Raw genomic sequence first — 18,409 nt, forward strand, 5'->3', positions numbered from 1 at the left:
CTTCAGGGAAGCCTGGACGTGGCACTCAGTGCCATGGTGTGGTTCTTCTCCGGCCTAAGCGATGCCGTGGCTGTGCGATCCCCCAGGCTGACCAAGTGCCCTCAGGGCCACCCGCTCGCCCCTTCCCACCAGCCCCCAGTTCAGCTCCGTGTCTGACGGCTGAAGGAGACACGATGAGGGGGAGCTCCCCGTACACCGCCGAGGAACCTTCCTCCGCTTCCAGCCCAGCCAGGATCCAGCCCAGGCCAGAATCCAGCACCGGGCAGGATCCAAGCCCGGACAGGATCGAGCCCCGGCCCGGATCCAGCCCCGGGCTGCAGAGGCCGCGGGCCAGCGGCGAGAGCGGCGCTCCCTCTGCCGGGGACTGGGCCCCGGTGCGCGGCGGCGGCGGCTGGGCGGGCCGGGCTTGGGCGGCCGCTGCGATGAAATTCCCGGGCTCCGTCCTCGTCTCCCTCGTCCTCTTCATGTCCGAAACGGCGGCCGCGTTGTGCCTGAGCGCGGGGTACCACGACACGGGGGACCGCATGTGGCAGACGCTGACGCTGCTCTTCGCCCTCTTTCCCTGCGCGCTGGTGCAGCTCAGCCTGGTCTTCATCCACCGCGACGTGAGCCGCGACCGCCCGCTGGTGCTGCTGCTGCACCTGCTGCAGCTGGGGCCGCTCGTCAGGTCGGTGAGTCCGCGCCGCCGCCAGGGGCCGGGGCCGAGCCCGGGGGCGCCCGGAGCCCCCCGGCCTTTCTGCGGTGCGGGCGGGGCCGCTCCCGCTCTGCACGGCCGGGAGCCGCTCCCGCGTTCTGCCGCAGCTGCGGGAGGAGCAGTCCTTTGGGAATGCCTCGGGCACGAACCTGCGGGTGTCCCCGGGGAAAGGGGCTCAGCCCTGCCGGGTCGCGGGGAGCCGCGAGAGCCCCTCCGCGTCCTGCTCTGCGCGGGGTTTGCATCCCTGTGGCTTCTTGCAGATGGCTGTGTCTGTCCGCTGCTGCCTCATCCGCAGCGCTTTGCTCTCAGATCACTTCCAAGAGAGAAGAGAGATTCTTCACTCGGTTGCGAGTTAAGAACAACGATAGTACCCATCCCATCCATGCGTCTTGGGACATGAGTGATGCTCTTGTCTGTCTTTGCCTTCCAAACGTGAGCTTCCCGCCCCAAATTGCTTTGGAAATTTTTTCTATTCCAGTTCAGTGTCTCACTGAAAATACCCATCGGGGAAAAACAAAAAAATTAGATGAAGAGTTACAGCAGTGTGCAACTCCAAGACAAAATGTTTCTGGGGGGCATTAATTTTAAATTTATACTAAATTTTTTTTAATTGAAAAGAAAGAGAATTAAATGCAGTGTGTATGTAGTAGAGGCTAGGAGAAGTATCACCAACTTTTTGAAATTCCTGAATAGTGTGCAAAAGAAAGATTTGTTCATGCTAAGGAAGGTGAACAGTTTGAATGTTACAAAATATCTTACACTTCAAAAACATTGACTTCTTCTATAACTATGCATGGATTTTTTTGCTTGCATTGTTAATATTTTAAAGATGTTTAAATTGTGGCTTAACAATTCTGAAAGAACTCTGATTTTCCAAAAGCTAAGAATAAAATGCTTCCACATTTTTGGAAAACAAGAGAGGAACCAAAAAGAAAGAAATGATCAAAAATTAAGTACATGACTTTTGTTATTCTGAATCAATTTATTGAGGTAAGATGAGGAAAGAATCTAATGTCAAGCCAGAATATGTGGGGAAGCAGACAAAGGATCTGAGCAAGAAGCAATTGAAGGATTTTCTTTTTAATTATATGAAAGAAACACAGGTTTATATTTTGACCTCAAAAACCAAGTATTACTTGACTTTCTGTTTCTATATCAACATCAAGTTTTCAGTTTGCAACACAAATCTTATCTTGTACAGAACGCAGTTCCTGCTCTCTGGTGAACTCCCAGCTGCAGCCACTGCTGTAAAACTAGTGAGCATGTGGAAGCCCTCTCCTCTAGTGTGTTGCCAACTCTGCACTTTTTCCTTTCTCAAAGATTTACAAACTTAGCATTTCCAAGAGGTTTGAGATGTTCTGGATGTGCTGTGCCAACAGCACAAGTGACTATGATGCCATAGTCCCCATGGCATGACAAAGTGATGTATGTTCACCTCTCTCTAAACCCAAGATAACTGGAATTATAATTACTAATTAAATAGAGTAGTACATTCATACTACCTGAAAAACTTACTTTCTGCTAAAGGCTGGAAGGACTCAACAAATTAAAAGTTTAATACAAACCAAGCTCTCTTTACTTTTAGGGAAATGTATCGGTTTGTAGGATACAGAACAAATGTCTGGGAAGTCAAAATGATCTGACACAGACAGTAAAGGGTTTTGGGGTTTAGGTTTTTTTCCTTCCTTGCCTTCCTGCAACTAAAGATTGCAGTATCTGTCAGAAGAGGAAACTGATTGTTTCCTGTCAGATATAGCTCTGCACTGTAAATGTTGTGTTTTCAGCACACAAAATACCTTCCCTTTCCCTGCTTTGTACAGGAGGCTTTCTACCCTGTGTGGACTGGCATACACACAAAGTTTGGGTGATAGCTAGAAAGCAAAGTATATTTTGGTTGTATCATCACTGCAGTGTGGCTTTTACTTTTTGTAAGCTGAAAAGGACCATTGTCCTTGGAAGCATTTTACTCCATCCTTGTAGGCAAAGCTCTGCTCCTTTGCTCCAGAGAATCCTGCTGCTCTCAGTCATCTGCTTCCCTTGTGTGAAGCCTGTCTCCATCCTCCCTCCTGGGACTCTTGTGCCTCCCTGGCACAGCCCAGGGCTGCTTAGGGAGGGCTGGGTCAAATTAGGTCAAATAGGACACAGAAAGTAGAGCCTCCCCAGGCTCTGTCTGCTTGTGGCAGGGGAATGAAACGTTTAAGAACCTTGAGGCTGTGTGTGATGACATGCTGCAACAGAGGGCTGGCAGCTTTGGAGGGCTTTAAAAGAAACTTAACAACAACTTTTTGACTATCTCTGTTTGATACAGCACAGTCAGGATTTCTCTGTTCCGACTTAAATACTCAGATATCAGTGCACTGCTTTACCATCAGCCCATATGTGTTGTGTGAGTTTTTCTTCATCATCTTGAAATCCAGATTTTTTTTTTTCCCCTTCCTTTTTTCCTAAAAAAAACTCCTTTAGATTTGGGGAATGGTTTGGGAATATCTTGGCAGGGAAGGAGGGTATTTAGCCTTGCAAGCCAAATGATTCAGCCTATTTTGAATCATCTGAGTGATGTAAAAAAAGTACTTTCTCTCATAGAACCTTCTTGCATGCCACCACCTTCCCCAAACACCCACACTCCACCTGTTCGGGAGGCACTCACTGTCCTGCTGCTGCCACTGGAAGGACTAAAATTAGGTAGCATCCCTCTTCCCAGAGAGGACTTTTGGTGTACTGTTCATGTACCCTTTTTTAATTTCTTCTCCCACTCCCTAGGAGTTTCTCTATAAATTCAGAGCAATTTGTAGAGCAAAATTCCTATTCCCCTTAGTGGCCTGGCTGTGATCCTTAGGATGCAGGCATGCCAGAGGCTCTGCAGAGACTTGGCTGGAACAAAGTGACTGCAGGTTCTGGGCATCATGGGGATTCCTGCAGCATTTCAGGTCAATGCCACTCCTTATAATTGCACTTGTCTGGATGCTTAAAAGATTTATTCAGGTAGGTTTGGGGGTTTTTTGTGTTTTGTTTTGTTTTTGTTTTTGTTTTTTTTTTGCAAAAGGAGATTCTTTTACCCCATCAAGTAAATTATAACAGAAAAAAATTATTTAAAACAGTAGCTGGTGTCAATGAGAGGTTTATTACTTTTGTCTTTTCTCTAGGGAAGGTCATGATGAGCTGTTTGGCTCAGGCTGCTCCTGTGCTAGGGTCTGTCTCTTTGTTCCCTTCATATGGGTGGCACTTGTAGCACCAAAGTCACCTTGAGATTTTAAGCCCTGCTACAATTCCAATACATAATTACTGGATGTAGTTTTGCTGGTGTACTGCTCTACACTTAAGGATTTCTTCTAAGCGTAAATAACCCCTCAGAGAATCAGGGAATTGTTTAGGTTGGAAAAGATCTAAGATCACTGGTTCAGCTGATAACCCAGCACCACTTTGTTCACCACTAAACCATGTCCATGAACACCATGTGCCTTTTGAACATTCCTAGGCATGGTGATTACACAACTTCCCTGGGCAGCTTATTCCACTGCCTGACTGCCCTTTCAGTGAAAAAATCATTTCTAATATCCATCTGAACCTCCCCTGGACCAACTTTAGGCCATTTCTTCTTGTCCTGTCTCTTGTTATCTTGGGAGAAGAGACTGATGCCCGCCTCAGTACAACCTCTTGAGGAGCTGTAGAGAGTGATAATGTTCCCCCTGAGCCTCCTTTTGTCCTTACCCTTCATGATAGGCACCAGAGAACCCCCTGTTAACTTGCTTGCCCTTTTCAATTCTTCAAGTAACAAAAAGGTCAAGAGCTGAAGTACAGATTTCCAACAAACTGACTTGGCTGGTCGGGGCTTGCAGTTGCACACTGGGGATGTTGGTGATGCTGGGACTGTGAGTCTGCTGGATGCAGGGACTCCTCCCACCTGATTTACTGAAGACTATACTGAACTGGCATCATCAAAACCAAGTGGTGTGAACCTGGCAGTGCTGCCTTCTGGTCCAAGCTTCATGGAGAGGGAAGTTGGAGTGACTGCAGGTGTCTTTGGAGCTCTTTTCCCTGGTGCTCTGTTAGTGCAGTGTGAGCCCAACTTGTTTTGTGTGACGAGATGCAATTAGGGGAGGGCTGGGTCAGCAGAAGGATGAACTCTTGCAAAACAAATCTCAAGTAAATATAACAGGCCCCCTATATAGAACACTAATGACTGTTTTCCTCAGGTTATGATAGGACAAGGATATAAACAATAGACCTTTTTTTTTTTTTTAATGAGATCAGGCTTTGTTTCTCAAGGCATAAGGAGAAACAATTACATGTACCATATAGACAGCAGAGCAGCAGATACAGGAGGAAGTTTGCATCTGACTGCCAGAGGAGCTGCTTTGCTATGGACAAAGTTCCATTCAGTGAGCTGCAGGAAGTAAAAAAAAAGAGAAAAAACAAAACCCCCAATTTTTTTTACAATCATTCATGTTTTGGGCATCTAATTCCGCAGTTTGAAATCTAATAAGCTCTAATGGTGCAGGTACTGTTTCAATGACATTGTGCAGAAACCTTGTCCCTTGTGAGTAGTCTCTCTTTGCTAGTGACCTGCTTAAAATTCAAAATAGAGCAGGTGTAAAAACTTCCCTTCCTTGTAGGACTTCATTGGCAGACCTCACTGTAGGAGATCCTCCTGCTTTAAACTTTACAACTCTTGATGTACCTCCCTCTTTTCCAGATGGGAAGAATATGTCTAGACTCTCTCCAGGCTATTTTCTTTCCTTTATTCGTGAGCAGATATGTTAGGTGTCCATGGTGAGGTGAACAGGAAATCAGTGCAGGTAAAAGGTAGAACAATGAGTGAGGAGCAGATCTTTGCCTGATGCAGGTAAGTAAATCTGCAGGACTGATTAGTCTTTTGCATACTTCTCTGAAGAGAAGGAATTACTGAAAATTACATATCAGAGAAATCTGCTTGAACATTTACAGAGTATGTGTTTGGATAGGTCTCAAATAGCCATTTGTTCTTGGAGTGCTGGTTGGGTGTGGAAAATTCCCTGTGTTCATTGCCTTCTCCCTCTTCACACCACCATTATTTTGCCTGTGTTCCAATCCCACGCATCCATGATTAAAAGAGGGAATGAGGTGCTCACTCTCAGCAAGTATATAAGGGTAGGATTATTCCTCCTACTTACTGTGTAGAAGACAAATGTGTTGGGGCTGAATCACTCTTTGTGGGCACTGTCAGGACCCCTGGAAAAGTATGGCTCTTCTTTCTGCCAAGATATGGCAGCAGGGGAGAAAGCAGCACCATCCTTTTCTTACCTCTTAACTTTCACTCTAGAAAGTAGATCTGACTTTTTTTCCTCAGACCAATTTTAGTTCCTTCAGAGCCTGTGCTGTGGTTGTCAGTGCCTTATATGCAAAGGACACAGCCAGCTGCTTGCTTTCTGCTCTTGACACCGTGTGGAGGGCTCTTGAAGTGGCCCTAAACAACATTGCAGGAGATGGATTGTGCAGAAATTGGGATCTTTCACTCCTGACCCTCTGGAGCAGAGCAGCAATGAGGGCTTCTGTGGAATTCACCCTGCTGCAGGAGCTTGTAACTGTGGGAGAATGCTGCCATGAAGCAATCCCCTTCTTTCATTGTCTCTTAGTTGTATTTCATGCTAAAAAAGAGCAACCCAGGTAGTTCATTTAAAGACAAGATGCCCAACCCCTCAGCACGTACTTCATAGGCAAAGTCAGTCTGACACAACAACACGATCTGCATTGATTCTTCATCACAGTTCTGGACCCTTCTCGCCTGCATGGTCATTCAAGTGCCTGTGCCCCTCCCACACTCTATTCCTTAAACTTTTAGATTGGTGCTTGTTCTCTGTAGTGTGTCAGCTGCCAGTCTGCTCCTGCTGGAAGCAGTTGCTTGGGCAGTGGCACCAGCTGGAATCCTGAGTGCATTTGTTACTTGTCCCAGAAGGCTTGACTTCCAGAAACACTCTTGCATGGGACTGGCAGGGCCTCGTAGAAAGTAGGCATCATTATCAATGTAATCTGAATGCTTGCATATAGCATTTTTTATTACTCTGTTGTAATGGTGAAAGCCCCATTTAGCTCTAAGGTTTGCTCATCAGACCATTTCACGTTATGTTTGCTTTTCTGTATGGTCAAAATATCCCCATCACAAACAATATACTGCTACTTAATACCCAACTAATAAAAAAAATCAAATGCTTGCTCCAAAACTCAGGATTTGATTGGTTATAATGTTTGCTATTGTCAGTGGTCTCATAAATCTGATCTCCTAAATGGGATCACTACTTTTTTTTTTTTTTTTTATGGGTCCCTAGACTATATCTGTTTCTAATCACACACAGCAACAGTTGAGAGCCTGATGCTGAGATCCAGTTTTCCATAATAGGCTCAGACTTGCCCTCAGCTCAGGGTGAATGCATGGCTGTGAATACTAAATGAGACAAAAATGGTCTGGGATCTTTCTTTTTGGAATAAAATCGATTTGTTGGTTTCAGAATCTATGCTGGCTTCATAAAGCCACAATGCTTTATTAATTTTTCACACTTTAGTTTTGGCTGTATGGATTCTTTCATGTGGAACAAGATTGACAGGGAGTGCAAAGATTAACGAGGGGAAGACAGAAAGTCACCTCTGTGAATGGAGCATTCAGAGCAGCAGGAATGTTGAGTAGCTTTAGTCATAATGATAGCTGAAGCCTAGTGAATCAGGAATAGTACTACACAATCCCAAAACTGCTCTTCATCTAGAGCATTTGAAACTCGCTAGTGGTCCAATTAGAGGAAAAAATGAAGTAAAGTTTATTAAAATAAACAGAAGTAATTTTTTTTTCTTCTCCCTTCCCCCTCATCTTGTGATTTCACCTGTTCCTTCCTTGTTATTACTTCCTAGACGGGGATGAATATTTCCCAGTATGTTTTGGGATCTGCTTGATGCCCAAGCCTGCCCTTGACACCTTCATACCCAAGGACTTCTTTTAGAAGAGACCTACTCTTCATGAGTAAACTTTATGAAAACTCTGAACTAGTTTTCACAAAGTTTTAGCCAGTTAAAAAACAATCATTGAAAGGAAGTTGTGGAAGATGTTCTTTCCTTGCATGTATCTCTCTGAGGCTGTTATCTTCTTTTATACTCCAGGAGACAGATTGTCCTTGTTGCTGCAGCATTTTCTGGAGGCAGTCTCTTCTGTTCTCTCCCAAATGTATGGATTTGTCTCTGTGTGTGGGTAAAGGCAGCAAACAGTGTAACAATATGTAATTTATGAGTAGAAGTGTATGTGCTGGCACCAGTTTGTTCCTTGGGAGTTAGTTGGCAGTAAGTTAGACCTGTATAAACAAGAGGGTTGGCTCCCACTGTGTTTAAATTATGAAGAGCTGCAGCAACTGGAAACACTGCATCTTCTTAGTTAGAATCTTTTTGCCAGATTATATTTAATATTTCTCTAACAGTACAATAAAGGTAAGCCCACTTAAGAACTAAAGCTCCTGTTCTTGTGCCTTAAAAAAAAATATTGACTTCAAGTGTTGTGAGGCTCAAAACTGATCCTTTTTACTGGTCTGGCATGTTACTGGTGTGAACCATTGCTTGGTAAAGTCTTGAGTTGTGTGCACCTGCTTGTACCCCAGGCTTCTCCCTTCAGATGTTTTAAGGCAAAGGTATGAAAAGTGGGTTTATTGCCACATCCCATTAGTATGTCACGGATATATCAATAACAAGAAGAAAAAGACATGAGAAGCTGAAGAAACACACTTCCAATTTGGGTCTTGGGTTTGGCATCCTTGTAGTGGATGAGCAGTTTAAGAACTTTAATGGGATAGCAGAGAGCAAGGGTAGCTCATAGAAAATAATTAAACCTCCTCCCAAGTCTGAGTACTACAAGCAGCCCAAAGGGCACTGCCAGGTTCCTGCCCTCTAGTGACATGTAATTCCTGTTCTAAAGAATGAAATCTGTCATATTCCAAATTCACCAGGAGAAGAAAACCTACAGGCTTTGATCTTTGAAAAAATGGCTTAGGACTTAGTATGTGACTGCTTAGAATACCAGGAAGTGGGGAGACCTTTCATTCTTTCATTTTTCCCTGTTACTCTACTTGTTTGCTTGTAGGTGTGTGGAAGCCCTTTATATTTACTTCCGTGCTGGCAGAGTCGAAGATCCCTATGTCAGCATCACAAAGAAGAGGCAGATGCCCAAGGATGGGTACTCAGAAGAAGTAGAGAAGGAAGTGGGACAGGCTGAAGGCAAACTGCGCACACACAGGTCTGCGTTCAGCAGGGCCTCTGTCATCCAGGCCTTCCTCGGCTCAGCGCCCCAACTCACACTCCAGCTCTACATCTGTGTCCTGCAGCAGGAGGTCACGGTGGCCAGAAGTAGGTGGAGCTGTTGCTATGACCTTTTTGGTGTTTGGGTGGGAGGGCAGTCAGTTGTAGCTGCCCTGCACAAGAACCAAGCATTCTGCAATGGGTTTCATCTCCCTGATAGCTTTTGATGATGATGTTGCTTTCAAGTTTATATTGTCATGTTTTAGACTATGACACCTTCTGTGGCACACTTGGGTTGCTGTAAAAACACTGATTTGATAAAGTGACCATTATGGTGTGAGAGAGAGGCAGCTGGAGGGACTGAGCTGTCTCCATGAAGAATTTTTAAAATTACCTCTGTTCCATTTTGTTTTTTGAGCAAAACTTTCTGGAAAATTCCTTGGGGTACACTGCAGAGCATGTTTTGTCATGCTGCCTTAGAGAAGATGTACTTTTAGGAACACATTTTTAAGTATGAACTGAGAACATGAACTATATTTACTTGTGCCAGAATCTGATTCTGGAATGAAAGGGCAGGACTCAGTAAGCTGCTATGCAACTGTGGTCATCTCATCTCTGGACCCAAGCTGTTAAGACTTCACCAAGCACAACATGGACTTACCAGGACCCATCTCTCTTACTGTGGAACTCTGCATCTTGCTTCCATTCCTTGATTTTCTGGCTCACTGCTAAATGGAGAACCATCTCCAGCTGGTCATGGGACAAACAGCTTTTCAGTGTGAGAAAGGACTTTGGCACCTCTGTGAACGTGAAGGTGCATTTCCACTGAAACACTAAATAGCTCTTGTATCTCTAAGGCCATGAGAGGATCTTTACCAGCTTCACAGATAGGGAGGCTGAGGCTAAGGTGCAAGTTACTAATTGAAATAAATTCAAATATAATAGTAATAATAAAAATAAATACAATAATAAAAATAACAGTAAAATAAAATTAATAATAAAATTAATAATAACAACAACAATTATCATAATAGTAGTAGTAATGAAGGGGATAGAGAGGAGTGAAAGGGGTGGAGGGAGAGAGAGGGAAAAGAATAAAGCCCAAGAAAGACAAGTGAGGCACAAACCATCCCCCAGCATCGATTGGCTCCTCTCAGACAACTCTCCCCAGTTAATACACTGAGTATGATACCAGTGATATGGAATATCCCTCTGGATAGTTTGGGTCATCTGTTCTGGCTGTGCTTCTTCACAGCTTGTTGTGTACTTCTTCACTGGCAGAGCATGGGAAACTGAAAAAGTCCTTGACTTAAAGCACTGCTGAGCAACAATTAAAACTGTGTTATCAACATTATTCTCATACTGAATCCAAACTCAGCACTGTATCAGCTACTAGCCAAAAGTACCCCAGCCAAAACCAAACATCATAGCAGTAGTTTCTTGGAAGACATTACTCCTTTCAGTTTCTGAGTTAGACATTACTCCTTCGAGTCCCTGAGTTCTTCATAACTAAGGTAGGTCCTTCAAATAACCATGGCACTTGTGATGTGGGATGGAGACAGTGTTGAATCCTTTGCTGAACTGTGCAATTAGCAAAATCTCCAGTCACTTTGCTGTAGATGGCATTTACTTGAGAAAGGTCACCTTTTTATTGTCGTTCTTTTCTTACTGGTTTTGACCTTACTTGTCATGATTTCCAAAGAGAAGTCCTGTGTTCTAGATGATCAGACAATTGCATATTCTATAATAATTTGTAATGCTCTATTGCTTCTGGCTTATCTCTGCTGAGATAAGTTGTAATCACAAACTGATAAGTGACATTCCTTGGGTGAAATGACCAGAGATAAGCTGGCTCACCAGAGAGTTTGGTAAACCCACTTACAAATGCAGCAGTTATTTCATGCTTCCCAGGAGCATCTCCATACAGATGTAATTCTAAAATACAGAACTGCAAAGGAAAAAAAAAGGTGTTAGGAATGGTGTCAATGTCTGTTAGAGTTCATTCATCAGAAAAACAAGAGTCCTAGCCATATTCTTATTGTATCTTAGCTGCTGATACACTGAAACCTTCTGCAGTCTCTTCAGCCTGCCCAGTTCTTATTCCACACTTGTCTTCAGTTTCCCTATTCCTTGACACTGGTCCTCTAAATTTCAGATTCTCTTCCATTTGCATCTGTTATAATTATTACTGTCTTGTATTTTGATTTCCATGTGTTTTGTCTTGTCTCCTCATCAGTCTGTTATTTTTCTGGATTCCTACACATCATGTCATTCTGTGTAAATTCTGCTTGTTCAGGGTAATGAGGTCAGTATCACCTGAGAACCTGAAGCTGTTTACCATCATGCTGGGGGCATGGCATGTCCCTTTCAAATCTGTTTGAAAATCCTTATTGCTTCCAGTGTTGGCTTGAACACTTCTGAAAAGAGCATGCATCCTTGCCTCGCCCTTTGTCAGCCAAAGCCATGCTGCAAGTTTCTTGTGTATTTCATGGCATTCATTAATTTCTCTGGATGTTTTCTTCTGATTACTGGGGTCTTGTCAGTGTCTGGCATTCTTCAAATTTGTCATTTCACAGTCTACCAAGAATGTAAGATCAAGACAACCAGAAAGCTGCAAAAGCAGGACCAACTCTTGAGGTTAGTGATGAACAACATAAAGCTTTGGTGACTATTTATCATGAAAAGTGTAGAAATATTGGATGTAATACAACATTGGAAATCCATATGTATTAGCCTAATCTGAGTCCTAGTTTTATTTTGTATACATATAACTATAGTATCTATAATAAATTTCAGTGGTACTTGTGAGGTAGCTCATCTAGAGCAGAATTCACTGTCTTAGCAGTTTCTGAAGTGGGAAGGACCAGGTTGTGAAAGGACTTCAGATGTAATAACAAAGCACAACAAAGCAAATCAGTGCCTCCCTGGATGACTCTGTGAGTGTCCACCTCTAATTTGTAAGAAAAAACCTTTTGGGAAGAGAAAGGAAGAAGAGAAAGGCCACCTTTATAAGGACTGTTGGAGGATTTGGAAATGTTCCAGGGCAAAATACTTTGCCTTTTAAATTCACATTTCTTTGCCTGCTCAAGATAAGTGAAAGCAACAGTGTCACCCTGTGGTATTTCCCTTTGTGGTTGCTTCAAACCATCTTTCTCACAGAGTTATAAATTATGTTTGAACTGAAGGTTTGGTGACAGTGATGAGCTTTTAGGAAAGGAGTAGGACTGGACTAATGTGTTAAATCAGAATCAGCATGACTTATTTTCTATCAATGGAGAAAGGCCTCTTTTGAAGGCTTGAGTTTGTAGGATAGGTTTGATATTAATATAGATGCCCTAAGGTGAAAATGGGGAATAAGATCAATGTTTCAGATTGCCAAAGCAGAAAGCAAGCAGAGTTCCAGCACAGCAGCACTCAGTCCTCAGTCAGTACATCTTTATTGAGAACATTCTTTTGCTTCATGAGCTGCTGGAATTTTTTTTCACAGCTCAAAACTACAGGAAAGATTTTGCAAAAAGCTGTAGGACATCAAGCAATATTCTTGACTGAACTCACCTGCTCTTCTGCTTTCACCTGATGTTTTTCCAAGACATAACAATTAAAAATGCCCAGCTCTATGTGTCTTTTGCTCATAGGTTTATTGTCACATGATTATTTTAAGTCATTGTCAGAGACATTATTCAGTGCTGTAAGAAAGATTTAAAAACTACTGACTACCTACAAACAATTTCAACATAAACATTTTCAGAGAATATATGCACCACCAAACTGGCATGTACAAAATTACTATATAAAATGATAAATGCTTTTCACCTTACTGAGTGCCTTGGAAAATTAAAGACTTAATTATTTTCCGAAGTAATTCAGAGGTGTTTGTGGATCATAATGAGATTAGCTGAAATGATCCAGAAAATTATCTTAGAAAGTAGTTAGAGGTCTTAAAACTTGTTTCTTCCAAAGGATTGCTTAGAAATTAGTGATTTATAATTAGAAAAAGAGCCCAAACCTTGATAATTTTGGCCATATAGCTATAGCAAAGCAGGGAATCAAGTTTATTTCTAGGATACAAATGTTTATTTGTAGGATATTGGCGCACAAGCTAATTGAAGGCTGCAGAAAACACTGGTTGCTAAGCATTGCAAATGTAATTAACATAATTAGGAATTCCAAACTCTAATTATTATATCTGAGGCAATATCAGCTATTCAACATGTTAGTAAAAATTGTGAATAAATATTTATATAATAGTGCACACAAATTCAAAAAAACCTGTGTGCAATTAGCACTTTGTTTATTCTCTCTGTCCAGTATTTATGTACATTTGTACCTACTTAATACAGCAAGACAGGGCACCCTGCTGCAGTGCCAGGTAACATCTGGTCTCTGCCTTCACTTTCTGCAGAATTTAAATGTGAAACCTTCCTTTCAGGGATTCTGGGTAGGTGGGAGGTACTGAAAATTGATCTGAATTAAAAAACATTTCTAATAGGAGTGGGTTTTTTTTAATGCATGATACAGATTCGTGTATAAAGCAAATTGATGTATAGGAGGACACAGTGCACGCAGGTGAGTAAATATATGTCTACACAATCAGAGACAACGGGGACAGTGCTGGGTTTAAATTCCTTCAGCTTTCAATTTTGAACTGTATCACATACCTTTTTTGTGATTTGCTTCAACACAGAACTTCACAAGCACCAAGTTATATGCATGTCCAAGTTACTCCCAAGTTTCAGCTTCTATTTTGCAGTTTTTCTCTGTATGGAAAGAGAGTAGCACCCCAGTGCCCTGTGGAGTACTGTAGGAGTTTGGGAGCAAGTTGGATACTGTAATGACTGAGCTGTGAAATTACCAAGGACAGCCTGTGTATCAACAGCCCTGGGCAGGGGGAGGAGGGACAGACACTTATGACTGATAAGTGCCTTCTTTTTCTTACCAGTTTCCTGAAGAAGTATCAAACAGGGACCAAAATAGGAGGTAGGATTAGAATAATGTGCTGGGTTTGACTGGGGTAGAGTTCATTTCCTTCCCACAAGTATGGGCTGGGAATGGCATTGCACCCTGCTGGGAATCCCCAGGAGTGCAGTGACAGTGACTGCACCTGCACTCCCCTGATGCAATGTCTGCTGCTAAGCTGAAGGTCCTGATTTGTCTTTTCTCTTTGTAGGTATTTTTATGGTGCTTTCTCTCCTGTCGATCGTTTACGGCGCCTTACGCTGCAACATCCTGGCCATTAAGATAAAGTACGACGATTACAGTGTCCGTGTGAAACCTGCTGCCTACCTCTGCATATTCATGTGGAGGAGCTTTGAGATCGCCACGCGGGTCACGGTGCTGGTGCTTTTCGGTTCAGTCCTTCAAATCTGGGTTTTCGTCGTTGTGCTACTGAATTTCTTAGGTTTCTTCCTCTACCCCTGGATTCTCTTCTGGCTTAGCAAGTCGCCATTTCCTGAGAACATAGAGAAGGAGTTGAGCAGGTTGGGCACTACCATCGTCCTGTGCCTTCTCACGTTCCTGTACGCTGGCATTAACATGTTCTGCTGGTCAGCAGCGCAGGTGGAGCTCAGCGACCCTGACCTGATTAGCAAATCCCAGAACTGGTACCGCATGACCGTGTACTACATCGTGCGGCTGATGGAGAACGCCTTCCTCCTGCTGATGTGGTACATTTACAGAACAGACTTCTACCTCTATGTCTGTGCCCCAATGTTGTTCCTGCAGCTCCTGATAGGTTACTGCATGGGCATCTTCTTCATGTTGGTGTTCTACCAGTTCTGTCACCCGTGCAAAAAACTTTTCTCCTCCAGCATTACTGAAGCTTTGCTGTCCTGTTTCAAGATCCTCTACTTTATTTGCCAGCATCACAAATCCACTCTACTGACAGGCAAGGTGGCGATGAAATCTCCTGAAAATACTGATGAAGCACGGGGCAGTAGCAAGACAATAGATTCTCAAAACAGGAATATTCATCAAAGTGTTTCTTCCAATGCCTAGTACAACTGGAAGCAAGTAGGCGCCTTTGGAAGGTGGCAGATCACCTGCTGGGAGCATTGTGTATCTTAGACATCGTGTCTTGTGGATAGGATTTCTTTCTTGCAGATGTAGCACCGCATGATGGCTGACACGCCTGTTTTTGTGGAGAGCAGTGTATGAGTATTTGTGTTTGTGTATGGAGAGCAATCGTTGTTTGTACATTTCTATTTCAGGGCCTTTTTGCACATAGGTTTATTGTCACATACTTATTTTAAGTCATTATTGGAGACATCATTCAGAAACTGTCCTGATGCTCACCTTATTCAGGAAGTCTGAGGATGGAAGGCAGTGATTTTTGTTTCAGATAGGATGTCCCTTGACATGCCACCCTAGCATGGAAACAGAGCTTAGACCTGGACTATGTGTGGACTGTAGCTGTGGTCTGCTTTGATCAAATTGCAGACTATTTTACACTCTAATCAGTGTAATAAGATAATGCTTCTCTCAGTGGTAGAAGAATTGGACTTGCACAATGCACTGTAGTCTGGGTTGCCATGAAACAGCCAATTAGCCAACACTGACACAGAAATGTGACTGTTACTGAGGATGGACAGAAGGGTTATTGACTTTGCACTGTTTCACCCTTCATGTTTACTGCTTGTTAGTAAGGGAAGTAAATTTAACACATTAATTGTGATGTTCTGGAATAGCTCATTTTTCTTTCATTATTATTTCTTTAATACTTTGTGATGTTCTGGTGTCAGGGTGGTGTTCACTTTATATAAATATCTAGAGGCTGGGCAGACAGTGTGTACTAGTCATGTAGGTGCTCTCCAGTGCACATCTCCAGGGAGTGACTCACCCCATCTCAAAATGCAGGTGATATGAGTAACTCTCTGGAGACCTGTTACTCAGCGTTAACCAGATGCCTTCACAATTAGTTCTGACTGTCCATCTGACTTTTAGATGGCTGAAGTTAGAGAGATGAGCACTACCCTGATCATCAGGGGTTTGGTAGTGCACCAAGTAGGCAGCTCATTGACTTTTTCTTCTTGGATAGAAGACACTGGTTCCTTCTTTTTGAGCTGTGATTTATTATGATTAGTTCAATATGATTGACTCAAAACCCTCTGACTTCTTTACCTCAAAAGTATCACAACCCTGATACTGAAGTCTGAAAGAGAAAATGGAAGTCATTGACTTTTTGTTCTCAGCAATACATCACCACAAATAAAAGTTTCTGTATTTTTCAAATTTCTGAGAAAGCTTTAGCAGATGAACACACAAGAATTTAGGGAAAATGCACAGACCCATATGTATTTTCACTAATTAAGTGAAAGCATTTTGCACTTTGTTTGCTTAGCACCTTCCTAACATTTCTTTTGAGTGTTACACATTATGGCTGCTCATGGAAACAAATAATTGATGACCAAAGCATCTCCCAGTGCTTGAAGCTTAGCCTCCATTCTGTCCTCCTGCAGGATGTGAAGCTCTTAATAGGGATGACATCAGCATAATTGTTTTAGAAGTGTCTCAAACTCAGGTCTGGGGTCATTTTTAATGAAATATGTCACCTGCAGTGCTGCAAAGACATAACCTGCTTTTATTTTTTCTTTACTACAGTGTAAATGAATGTCTTCATATTTCAGTTTTATTATGGAGTTATGTTTTCATTTTGCTAAATATGTGTCTATGTATGGTATGTGTATGTAGATGTCATTAAATTATTGGTGGGTGGTAATGGGATTGTTGGCCTGATTTTGCCATGGGAATGTACCTCATGTCTGGGGAAGACACCAAACACCTCCATTCTAATTTCTCTGAGGAGAGGAGAATAGAATAGTGAAGTGACTCCTTGAACACATGACAGTGTTTCTCTGTACCTTTGTATGTAGAAGTACAGTACAGGATTTCTCTGTGCTTTTCTAGATGTAAAAGATTATTGCTTTTTCTTTTTCAGTAGAGAGTTAAAGGAGTAAGGGAGAATGTAATCTTTTCTTCCAAACCTGTGGAGTTAAGCCCACAAGCTCAAATTTTCTGGTGTTCTTAGCCAAAACTTAGTATCTCTTTATAGCTGGAGACTCATCAATATCAATAATCAGGGAATTACAGTGGCTGCCTATCTACAGATGTACCCAGGTCAGAAACATTAGTCTTTGGGGGAAAATTTTAAAAGTAGCTTCATATGTAGTAGTAGTTCATATCTAAAGAGAGCTTAAAGCAGAATTTGGACACTGTAAGTGGTGGTGCAGTTGTGATTGTGCCATTTGGAAATAGTGCAAGCTTCACAAACCTCAGCGAGGTTGGTGCTACAGTGAAGGCAAATGTAGGAGTTACAGAGCCAGGAGCCCAGGATGAATACACAGTGAGTACCATTAAACCTCACAGAAGACTGTGTGTGCATATTTTGAGTGCGTGTCATATTACTTCTTATTTTTATACCAGTCTCCTGAGTGCATGCATAGGGAGCTGAATATTTAAATCACTGTTATGAGAGGGAAAAAAAAAATTATATGGGTTCTATTACTGTCCTATGATTTTGCCTTAGTTGTGCAGAATAACCAAATACAGTTCAAACACTCCTCCAGCACGAGGGGCTGTTGCCTGTGCAGTGCCTGGTGTCACCATGGCCCAGGGTGGTTTATCCAGCTGTGCTGCCACTGCTGGTGGAAAGGTGCAGGAGGGAGACACAATGATGCTGTGTTAGACCAGGGCTTGAAGGAAACAGCTGCTTTTCCTGAAGTGTGCTGTAAAGCTGGGAGAGGCAGGTTTTCTCCAGATAATGACAGTCAGGAGTGTGGTGTTGTCAGTGCACCCAGTGGCTGCATGGAGAAGACATGAGACATGACACTATGAGTACAAAGTCTGTCTGTGTATGAATGAGTGAGCACTTGCTGCAAGTTCACTGTACTTTTACTCTCCTCTATGAATGTTAGAGGGGCCTGTGTGTTCCATGGAAGGGTTTAGGGCTACTGCTGAAAACTCGACTCTTTTGAGTAGTCCTGAGTCACACAAAGGATGGCTCAGCAAGGGTTATTTGTGTGTATAAGAGTATACAAGATCTGACACATGAGTTTTCTTTTATACTTGTAAAACAGCACCAATTAAAATGTTGAAACTATCCCTCAAGTTGTGTTGGTGTCAGTTCTTCATGTGCTGCTTTCAAGAAATTCAAAGTAAAGGTAACAGAGCACACTGCCATCTATCACCTCATACCAGCAGAAATATTTTCAGGAAGAGCTGACAGAAGAATTAATCTGTGATTGATTTTGGAGCTCTTTATCCCCATGATTCCATTGCTGTTTAGAAGAACATTTTGTAAGAGGAGGGCAGTTTAAGAGGCCAGTGTTGTATGGAACAAAATTAGTATAGCTTATTCATTGTCACTGTGAGAATATTTACTGGTTTACCTTGAGAATTGGGAGGAAATTGTTACCTTATAAAAAATATTTTAACTTCTCTGCACACTTGTTTTACATTCATCTGTATTTACCATAT

General features: G+C 42.5%; 1 protein-coding gene across 1 annotated transcript; it reads left to right on the forward strand.

Annotated features, from left to right (window-relative positions):
* Nucleotides 1-422: 422 nt before the first annotated feature.
* On the forward strand, nucleotides 423-18,040 carry XK (X-linked Kx blood group antigen, Kell and VPS13A binding protein). The gene is made up of 3 exons (XM_059839957.1): nucleotides 423-667; nucleotides 8,784-9,046; nucleotides 14,106-18,040. Exons 1-3 carry the CDS (start codon nucleotides 423-425, stop codon nucleotides 14,930-14,932), a joined length of 1,335 nt encoding a protein of 444 aa, XP_059695940.1. The 3' UTR covers nucleotides 14,933-18,040.
* The last annotated feature ends 369 nt before the right edge of the window (nucleotides 18,041-18,409 follow it).

This window comes from Haemorhous mexicanus, chromosome 2 (genome assembly GCF_027477595.1).
Source record: "Haemorhous mexicanus isolate bHaeMex1 chromosome 2, bHaeMex1.pri, whole genome shotgun sequence".
NCBI lineage: Eukaryota > Metazoa > Chordata > Aves > Passeriformes > Fringillidae > Haemorhous > Haemorhous mexicanus.

Bases quoted from the DNA above. Each gene is read 5' to 3' on its own strand.
- XK (XM_059839957.1), top strand. From the start codon at position 423: ATGAAATTCCCGGGCTCCGTCCTCGTCTCCCTCGTCCTCTTCATGTCC. The intron at 668-8,783 runs GTCGGTGAGTCC...GTTTGCTTGTAG, and splicing joins CAGCTGGGGCCGCTCGTCAG to GTGTGTGGAAGCCCTTTATA. The intron at 9,047-14,105 runs GTAGGTGGAGCT...TTCTCTTTGTAG, and splicing joins GGAGGTCACGGTGGCCAGAA to GTATTTTTATGGTGCTTTCT.